The sequence below is a fragment of the Electrona antarctica genome (genome assembly GCF_951216825.1).
Source record: "Electrona antarctica genome assembly, chromosome: 6".
NCBI classification, from domain to species: domain Eukaryota; kingdom Metazoa; phylum Chordata; class Actinopteri; order Myctophiformes; family Myctophidae; genus Electrona; species Electrona antarctica.
In genome coordinates this window covers 40,223,185-40,233,783 of record NC_136811.1, presented here as the reverse complement: position 1 = coordinate 40,233,783, position 10,599 = coordinate 40,223,185, and the positions used below count along the sequence as shown (strand labels likewise).

The 10,599-nt window shown below is 41.0% G+C and overlaps 1 protein-coding gene across 6 annotated transcripts; it reads right to left on the bottom strand.

Annotated features, from left to right (window-relative positions):
- Positions 1–369: 369 nt before the first annotated feature.
- On the bottom strand, positions 370–9,083 carry LOC306925409 (uncharacterized protein). 6 transcript variants are annotated; one of them, XM_079504214.1, is made up of 6 exons: positions 8,778–9,083; positions 8,365–8,690; positions 2,151–2,342; positions 1,995–2,048; positions 1,382–1,532; positions 370–1,239 (listed from the first exon to the last, which is right to left on the bottom strand). In XM_079504214.1, the coding sequence occupies exons 4-6, from the start codon at positions 2,032–2,034 to the stop codon at positions 663–665; spliced, it is 768 nt and encodes a 255-aa protein (XP_079360340.1). In that variant the 5' UTR covers positions 2,035–2,048; positions 2,151–2,342; positions 8,365–8,690; positions 8,778–9,083; the 3' UTR covers positions 370–662. The 6 variants fall into 6 exon arrangements, with proteins under 6 accessions (XP_079360340.1, XP_079360341.1, XP_079360344.1 ...); XM_079504215.1 differs by having other exon boundaries at positions 8,369–8,690; XM_079504218.1 differs by lacking the exon at positions 2,151–2,342.
- Positions 9,084–10,599: the final 1,516 nt, after the last annotated feature.

Sequence of the window (10,599 nt, the reverse complement as noted above, 5' to 3'; positions counted from 1 at the left end):
AGTACTAACAGGTACAAGAACAATGTCTTGCCTGCCACTTTATAAACCCACTGGATACCAAACTGTGTGACAGTACATGTCAGGACATGAGGTGAGACAAGGTTATGGAATCTAGTAAATAACTGTGGCTTACTCAGAGAAAACAGTAGCATGTGTCCTAGCAGTAAACATCACGGTTTGGTGGACCCTGTGTGTGTATACTTAGTTGATAATCATTGCTTGAATTTGTTATTTCCATTATCTTTCTATTATTATTATTATTATTATCTTTGTTTTACGTGTTTTGAATATTTAAGGCTATGACGTGATGTATAAGTAAATATTGACCAGCTTTGGAAGGAATCAACAGTTGTGTTCATATATGCATGCCTTTATTTTTGTTGATAATTTAGAACAATTACAAAACAGTAACACTTCAGTTACACTTTCAAACAACACAGCACAAGACTACAACAGTATGTACACGCTTGATGAGTGCAGAGGCTGGCTTGCTGTCTCTAAACCTTGCACTGAACAATAAATACAATACGCCCTCTGTTCATTTCTTATAATACAGTTCAGGTAATGACATGAATTATTTGGATGCTTGACTGAGCCACACGTAGGTAGACCAAACAAGGCCCACATCTTAATAAATCATGGATCATGTCGAGGTCAAGGTCTTAGTTGGCATTGACAAACGACTGATAGAGGGAGCTGAGCTGGGCCTCGAGGTCCCGAGCATAGGGGTCCAACTTCTCTTTCAGGTCCTCGGCGTAGGGGGCGACCATCTGCTTGACGAGCTTGGCTCTCTGGGCCAGTTCGAGCTGGATGTTGTCGGCCATGGGCGACACGGTCAACTGGAACTCCTTCAGACGCTCGTCTACCTTATGCTTCAGCTCATCCGCGTAGGGCCCCAACTGAGCCTGCAGCTCCTGGAAGCTCTGCTCCAAGCTGGCCGTCAGCTCCTCCTTCTTCTGCTCCAGGGTGACCCTCAGCGTCTCGGTGTCAAGGGACTCGGCGTAGGGGGCCAGCTCCTGCTTGAGCTGCTCCAATCTCTGCTGGACCTGGGTCTTCATCTGCTCAGCATATGGCTCAAGCTTACCCCTGACACTGTTCAGGTCCTGGCTGATGCGTTCTGTCAGCACCTCTGCCTCCTGGGTGATCTTGGAAACCAAGTCCTGGGCCATGGGAGGAAGCTTCTCCTGCAAGGAGACAGCATACTGGCTGGCAATGTCAGCGCTCTCTGTGAGACGGGAACTGGATGGTAGAGAGAGACAGTGGGATAGTTATTATGTTGGTCATGACAGGTCATCATCCAGAGTTCGCGTAATACAAAGCCAATGTCGTGAAATATGCAACATGACAAGTGACATGAGATGCGAAAGGTTACGAGACTTACTTGACTTCCTGGCCAAACTGAGTCTTCCTGATCATCTGGAGTGTGTCATCAGCTGTCTGGGTTGCCTTGGCGACATAGTCCCAGAATGCATCCGTCAATACTTCCAGCTGTGGTTTGGGTTCATCAGCATAGAAGAGGTTGGCATGGCAGCCTGGTGCATAGAGAGGATGTCGTTAACTCCATGAGCACATTGAGCACTGATGATTTTGTGTTAAATTGTCACATCTGCCACTGTTATGCTGCACCGTATGTACTGCACCTGCTGCCATTTCTAACCTCACCTTACAGCTGCACCTCATGTCTGACATCACTTCATATCAGCTATGATTTATGCTTACCGTACGTATGATGTACTGTAGCTTTGCTTTTTTTGCTTTTTCTCCTTGCTCATTCCTCCATTTCTATTCTTTATACCCTTTTCTGAAAACTACAAAATACTGTAGTTGCACGAACATTTAATTTCACCCACTTTGCACCAGTAAACCTGTGTGACAATGAAGTTGATTCTGATTCTGCTTTCAATTCAGATATACGTTTCTTTAGCTTAATGTTGTGCTGTATTGTAATTGACATTGCAATCAAATTATGTTATGCGAGGAAAAATTAAGCTTACCAGACAATACCGCAATAGCAAGCACCACAAACACCTTCATGACTGCGTCTCTTCCTGAAAAACAGACAAAACACTGATCACGTTTAAATTCAAAGAGGACTTGAGTTCCTTTGCGTTCCCATCATAATATGTGCTGAATCCTGGTTTAATTCCTACCTGCTTCCCCCTGTGGATCTCTGAGAGGTCAGTGTGAGTGTGAGTGTGTCTGGCTGGTGCTTTGCTGTATATATATACTGCAGTCAGGTGAGAGTTGTAGCAGGGAGGCCAAAGTCCAGGAGTCACTGCCAGGTTGTCACTGCCACGCTTATTCTGTTGCTGCCACACCTCTGGCTACCATCACATGATAGGCTACCCGATGACAGTGGTGGAAAAAAGTACTCAAAGGTTTTACTTAAGTAAAAGTATCAATACTGCAATGTAGATGTACTTTGTTGCAAGTGAAAGTCCAGAATTAAAAATGTACAAAAGTATTGGCATGAAAATGCACTTAAAATACCAAAAGTAAAAGTACTACTTATACAGTAGGTCCCATTTCAAGTTATTTTGAAAATGAGTGATCTACAAGCTCTAATATGTCGCATCGCAACGCATTGTGAGCTTGTAGATCCCTGTATTCAAATGGCCGGAATATAAGGCTGAAGTGGTTAGTGTGTTTAACAATATAAACAAATTACAAAGTAACAAAAGTTTTCTTAAAATTGTAGTGGCGTAAACCACTAAAATTTGGTTGATGAGCACAATGGACACACACAACCACACAAAACACCTCAGATTGTTTTTTAGAATAACAATTCGATACTATGCAATAAGCTATTAAAATCACACATATCTGTCACTGTGAGTGCCACACATTGTTCATAGGATATGATTCTATGTTTGAAACAGTTACACAGTTAACTCAGATAACCTCATGCAAACACTACTGTCCTCAGGCTCACCCTATATTGGACTTTGTAATAAGGTCAAGCAATGAGACGGAAACGACTATAGATGCTCCTACTTTCTTGAGTATAATAGGTCATTGACACACACACACACACACACACACACACACACACACACACACACACACACACACACACACACACACACACACACACACACACACACACACACACACACACACACACACACACACACACACACACACACACACACACACACACACACACACACACACACACACACACACACACACACGTTGATGATGATTCATGATGGTGAGAATGATGATAATCTTCAGATGCATATTAAGTTAAACCAAAATATGGCTGCTGAAAAATCCAGTTTTGCTAATTTTACAGTCATGTTTTGAATTATTTCCTGACTCCTCAACAGTGAATTCCTTCCTGACTCCTCAACAGTGAATTATTTCCTGACTCCTCAACAGTGAATTCCTTCCTGACTCAACAGTGAATTCCTTCCTGACTCCTCAACAGTGAATTCCTTCCTGACTCCTCAACAGTGAATTATTTCCTGACTCCTCAACAGTGAATTCCTTCCCGACTCCTCAACAGTGAATTATTTCCTGACTCCTCAACAGTGAATTATTTCCTGACTCCTCAACAGTGAATTCCTTCCTGACTCCGCAACAGTGAATTATTTCCTGACTCCTCAACAGTGAATTATTTCCTGACTCCTCAACAGTGAATTATTTCCTGACTCCTCAACAGTGAATTATTTCCTGACTCCTCAACAGAGAATTATTTCCTGACTCCTCAACAGTGAATTCCTTCCTGATTCCTCAACAGAGAATTATTTCCTGACTCCTCAACAGTGAATTCCTTCCTGACTCCTCAACAGAGAATTATTTCCTGTGTTTGCAAGTAATAGCTTAAAAAACATTCAAACAATACTTGTTGAGCCCACGTCTTTTTGACAAATCCTGAAAAGAGCATGTCAACTCTGGTGAACTTTGTTCTACAACAATGGCTGTTCTTCTTCATAAACTATAGCGGTGCAGGTCAGCTACCCTTTGGTCAGTCTATTGACACATAGCAAGATTGGACACAGACATCGCACCGAAACTAAAGATGCCAATTGGCACAGCACCAAACTAATAAGGGATTATAAAAGCATAAAATAAAAGTCTGATATCAAAGTCATTGGGGATGAAAGGCTCAGTCTTCCCGGGTTACATGAGGCTGATAAACGAAATCAAGAATCCTGAATTAACCTCAGTTTAGCAAGTGGCCCTGCAATTTGAGTGTCAGGATATCACTGGTTGAAATATTAATTCTCAAATCACACACTAAACAATCACCCTGATATTATAACTGTGCTTATGTAGCCTACAAAAAAATAAAATAAACATAAACCTGCATCATTAAACAATGAAAGCCAATGAATGTGTCATGGTCACAGATGAACAGTGTATTATGCACTGATAGGTAATGAAATGATCCTACCTTCGGAATAGCAGTAACCTGATTACAGAAACATCCATGTGAGCAAACATGGTTTCCATTTTCACGTTATGAAGAATAACTCAGTTATCTAAATTTCTGCTGGAGAAACCTGATTACTTGTGTAGCCTTATTCAGGTTTATTAATGGTTATTAAGGGTGCACAAACACATATGCACAACAAACACAGATAATATATCATAATCTGACAATATCTGATACGAAATATATATAGTTTATATAGCTATATAGCTTTTTCAAAAATGGGTCACTTCGTCTACTCAGGTTTTTGTGAACACTCCAGACAATTTAAGTTGTTTGATTCAGTATTTCGATATTTGGATATTCATTTTAGATGCCCCTCCCCATCCTAGAGTGCTGTCACAAAGGTAGGTACTAGGGGTGCACGATTATGAAATTATGACTGATATCCGATCTCCAATTATTTGTAGGGTCATATCTGCCGATACCGATTCTGACCAATTCCGATATTATACAGATTATACTGCCTTCAAACATTGAGCCATTGACTGTCACATAGTTATTGCGTCATCAATATCTGTGAAAATAATCTGGATTATTTTTAGACAGATCCGATACTGATATCTGATTTGTATGGCCGATATGGCTGATTTCAATATCTTCCGTTGATATCTATGTGACAAGTGATGAGTGGGGTAAATACTCCACTGTAGAGTAAACCTCTAGTCTGCTCGTCATGTTTCAGGGCTGACTACTGGTGTCAGCTGACTACTGGTGTCAGCCCAAACTGGTGGGTCTGGTGGGAGTACTGGTGGGTCCAAAGCAAAGCTAGCGAAAACATGCTATGTGTGTTTTGTTGCGGGCCCCATGGCTCTGGGGTTGCCAGATTCTGTGGTCAGGTCTATGAATACAAGCCCAAAAGAACCAACCAGTTTCACCATTTGAGCCCCATTAAAGCAATTTAAAAAAATAATCGTGAAAGCAAGCCCAAATAAGCAACGTTACACTTCAGAAACAAGCCCAAACTAAAGCAACGTGCAACTATGAACATCGGAGGCCTCGCAGTTTCTCTGAAAACCAGTCTGTTGCAATCAGTGACAGGGACCTTTAGTTGTAGTGTATGCTCAACAATTTAAAATTACCAAAATAAATAAACTATTAACACAAACATAAAAATGTTGTGGGATAGGGGATTGAGTTTTATTTTTATATTTTATTATGTCTGTTTAATACTTGCCCCTGGGCTTCTGTTACAAAAAACCTGAATAAAAAGATTTTGAAAAGAAAGAACAAAATGTTGAACACATGCATATGCTGAATGCACTACATTCAGTATATATTAAGACCTCTTTTAATTACAAGATTGTATGCTGCTTTCATAGGCTTTTTGTGCTAAAGAAGCAGGTAAGAAAACTGTTACCCGTAATTGTGTTGTGACAATAAAGTTGATTGATTGGTTGTTTAACTATGCCAGGAAAACAACCGTCTCTCGACATTGATAAGACCAAGGAGGTGATTGTGTATTATAGTAGGCTGAAAGGTGAACACATTCCATCTACATAGATTCGACAGCATTGTGGTGAAGAGGGTCAGTGACTTTGGACCCTGGTATAGGACCCTTTTAGAGCACAAATGTACAGCTGGGGTTATAGGACCCGGGGAACATAGCGCCCTGGGAATAAGACCCTTTGTTATGTCCCCATTAATATAAAGATGGAGAACGTACTGTAGGACCCTGGGAACTTAATGTACGGTATACACGTATGGCCCTGGGACGCATGTCCCCTTGATGCGTTTCTCTCAACGTTCATTATTAACTATTCACCACAACACTTTGTTTTAAATCATGGATTCTCAAATTATTTATGCAGGACCTCACGTTTGAAGGCTACAGAAAAGTGTTTACTGTACCCATTAAGACATGTGAATCCCTTGACTCCTTCAAAACTGCTCTCAAAGGGCACCTATACGGACGGCTGCAATTCGAAACTGGCCCCCCTACTATCTGAATCCCCCACCCACCCCTTTTCCCCCTCACTGTATATTTTTAGTTTTTCCCCCTTTTTACCTCCTTTATAATGATTTCCTGTTTTTGGCTATATAGAAGTGTATATTTCTAGGTCTCTAAATGTTATGAATTGAAAATGGTGGACCCTCTTGTAAACAAGTGTAATGCTTTATGGTGTCGTCCACTCACAGTTAACAGTTTTTGTATCGAGTTGTGCTTGAAATGTACTGTAATTCTGCAAACTGTTAATAAATACTTCAATCAATCAAACCCATTCGTAAATTTACAATTTAGTCATTTAGCAGATGCTCTTAATCCAAAGCGATTTACAGTAAACAGTAAATGGAGTGATACAGTACACTGTACAGTATATAGCATATGTTGCCAGAACCTTAAAAAATGTATTCACACATGGGCTTTTCAAATACAAATAGAACAGTTTGTTGAAGGACACTTTTTATTTTTTCACTTGTCTATATGCCCACCATCACCTTCCCGTAACCCGGCCTGCTTAGGTCCCGACCCATAGTTTGAGAATCTCTGTTTTATATGGTATTACTGTAATCCATTGACCATCAAAACATAGTTGTAGACAATCACATATTCTGTATCATCATGTTTGGTTCAAGAGATATACGCAAAATACATCGTTTTGTTATGGCGGAAAGTAAAATGTCCACACGGCCACAAGGGGTGTTTTTCTATGGCTCCATCTGAAAATATTCAAGGCCCCAAAATGTAAAATTGCATACTTTTGTATATAAAAATTGCGCTCTGTGTGAACTGACTGGTGCAATAATAACAATACTGCAGTGTTCAATGGGTGAGTGAGTGAGTGAATGAATGAATGAATGAATGAATGAATGAATGAGTGAGTGAGATAAATATGATTGTTTATTTCATGTCTTTAAAATGCTGTTTGTAGTCATTCTCTTGAGTACCACTTTGAGACTAGTACACAAGAGGGCTCTTTCAAAGATCAAGCTAGCAGACAAAGCAGAGACAATCATGTCCAGGTATGCAACCTCTGAACTCTGACTGATGTTACGTGGGAGTCTGGGAGATAGATAGGTGGAGAAAAATAAAACGTTTTAAACAAATGTAGCAAGCGTTGTCTAGAACCCTTGCGGTGGTTAAAATATTACTTATAATAAAGCACAGATGGTGAAAATATTGATATTGGTTTTGGTGTAGTAGAGACGTGTGTTCAAAATACTCAGGAGAGTATATCAGTAGAGTAGTTTTGCACTACCGAAACTGAAACTTGTCCTGCTATTAGGCTGCCACTCCTTCTACTCTGATAACGAGATGCATTCTGGGACTATGATGCAAGGCAAAGCAGTCAGTTCATGACACCCTGCAGATTCACAGGGAGTTTCAGTAGAGAGAGGAATTAAGTCGCGTTTTTAAAGGCTTTGTTCATACTGCAGGCATAACCAAATTGTCCCTCAAATCTGATCTTTATGTACAGTATGAAATGACTACGCCATCCTCACAAATAGGAGTGAGGGATGGATAAAAGCTATATAACTATATAAATGCACCATTTGCCATAGCAATAACCATAATACTGTGTATGCTGGACAATGTAAATGAACAAGGTAAAGTTCCCCAAGTTAAAATATAGAAGGGAAGAGGGGTTATTATAGCTGGGAAATCATGATCCTAAAAGTGGGACTGAGCCCAATTAAAGGGCAGGTGATATGGGGTGAAGGCTTCAGGGCCTATACCGGGTCCTCCAAACTAAACATACACAGCAATTAATAAACTAATCAAATCAATATAAATATGCAAAACTAAAAGCAAATAAAGTAAATCAAGTATAATTATTAATTAAAGTAATCACAGCAAAAAAAAATCAATTTGGTATCCAGTACCTAATCTATGTCCTCAACACCACGGCACATGGCCCAACAAACAATCTGGTAAAATACAATATGGCACATTGGGAAAAACAGTGGAAGGTTGTAGTTACCTACTAGTTAGGTTAGGTAGGTTAGTTGTCCTCCCATACTCAAGGCTCCACAGGACAAGAGTTCTTTAAAAGCTCTAGTCTATACCTTTGAGTTTGTAAAAGTTCACAATGGAAAGAGAGTTGACGGTGGAAAACTTTAAAGATGATCCAAGGCAGCTCTGTTCAGTTTGAAGTAGAAAATCCTTTATTAGATGTATATTTCTATAAAAATCAAGGGTTAAAAAACGACCTGAGGCCATCTTCAGGGGCTCACTCAGGGGCTCAAGGCTCCCACTGAATACCACAGGAGTGGCTGTGGATGTGGTTAAGGAAAGGACCTGGATGCTCTGGAAATACAGAGGATAGGCCATAATCAAAATGGGAGGCATACCATTTCGGGTTTATGATCCAGTCGGGAGCAGATGATAACTTACGTCATGTTGTAGTCTGGTTTGTAGTCATCAGGCCAGAACCCCCAAACCGGAATCAGAAACCAAAATAATAAAAAGCCTTGATGTGGCGTATGAATCCGGCAAGTTTCTTCAAGTACATCTTGGAATATTAGCATATTCATCTTTTATTCCAACTAGTAGCGACTGGCAAGACTAAAAACAATCAGGGGGGAACAAAACAAAGCAACACCGGGAATAAGAGTATTTATTTATTTTGTATCATCTGGTCTAGACCATGTAGCAGGCTACCGCAAGGTTATGCCTCCAGGTCAGCAACAAACACTCAAATCAGGCTTCTGGCCAAACATGAGGCCTCAAACCTTTTCACCCGTTTTATGCACTACCCTTAAAGGGGCAGTGCTACTTTAGTGGCAGCGGTGGCCGAACGGATAGCGGCGCGGTCTAGATACCGGAAGGTTCCCAGTTCGAATCAGCCGTCCGACACGTTAAAATTACCACCGCTGAAATGCCCTTGAACAAGGCATCAACCACTACGATGAAATGTGTTCTATGAGCAGGGCCTGGCTGGAAACAAGTTCTTGAGCTTAGCCCAGATACCCTGGGTAAATATAGATTTCATTTCATTTCATTTCATTTCATTTCACTGTTCTTCTCCCATTGTTTATATTGTGTTTAGTTTCCAAGATGGCCGCAGCACCAGGAGGGGGTGGGGCGGAGGTGAGCGGGCGGGGTCGACATATGCCCTTACTGGGCTGTATTCAAGTCCCTTGCCTTGTGTCTGACACCTGACTTGTGTCTGAACACAGCTTTGATGGATGTGTTCTGCCCCCCCTTCCCCCCATCAAACAAAATGTTTGGTCAAACCATATGGGCTTCCATTGGAAATGCATTGGAGCGGCCATTAAACACAGACACAAGACAAACGCAAGACAGGTGTCTTGAATTTGTGAATGCAGCCCATAAGGGCATATGTCGACCCCACCCGCTCACCTCCGCCCCACCCCCTCCTGGTGCTGCGGCCATCTTGGAAACTACACACAATATAAACAATGGGAGAAGAGTGGGGCCGAGAAAGGCCCTTATCAGTTCAGATTTGTGTTTTCACTCAGGCATTGTTGACATATCTGCATTAGTTGCTGATAACAATAGAGCGCCAAAGTCCGTCACTCGCTCATCAACTGGTTCCACAAGGGGTTCGCAGAAGTTTCTCAATACAAAAACTATTAACTGTGGACGACACCATAAAGCATTACTTGTTTACAATAGGGTGAACAAGTAAACAAGTGTAATGCTTTATTTTTTCAGAGCTATCCTCTATGGAGGATAACATTGGGTCATCTTAAAATCGTCTCATATAAGAATTGTGGTCCAAAAAGAAACAAACTGTGTTGTCACTATTGTCGGTGACGTGTCTCTGTATCGACGAAAACTAACTAATTAACTAACTAACTAAACTAACTAACTAATTTGGCAGTAACATTTGCGTTTTCTCTCAGTCAGTTGATTCTTCAGTGAAACCGCCGGGATGATTTGTTTATTTTTCAAACACAGTTCTTATATGAGGTGATCTAAAATCCCCCTATGGGGATTATAATCCATATAAATGACTTCAGCGCTCTATAGGCATGGATTATACTTAAATTATACAAAGAATCACACCCGTGTGAACTGAGTGGTGCAAATCCCCCCCCCCCCCCCCCCTTCTCTCTCTCTCATTAGCAGGCAACAGTGCAGCACTATCTCTCTCTCTCTGTTTCTGGCACAACAGCGCCACTTTTGGTACTCATTGGTACTGGTGCTCATTAACGTCACACACAAACACACAAACATAGTCACATAGGTT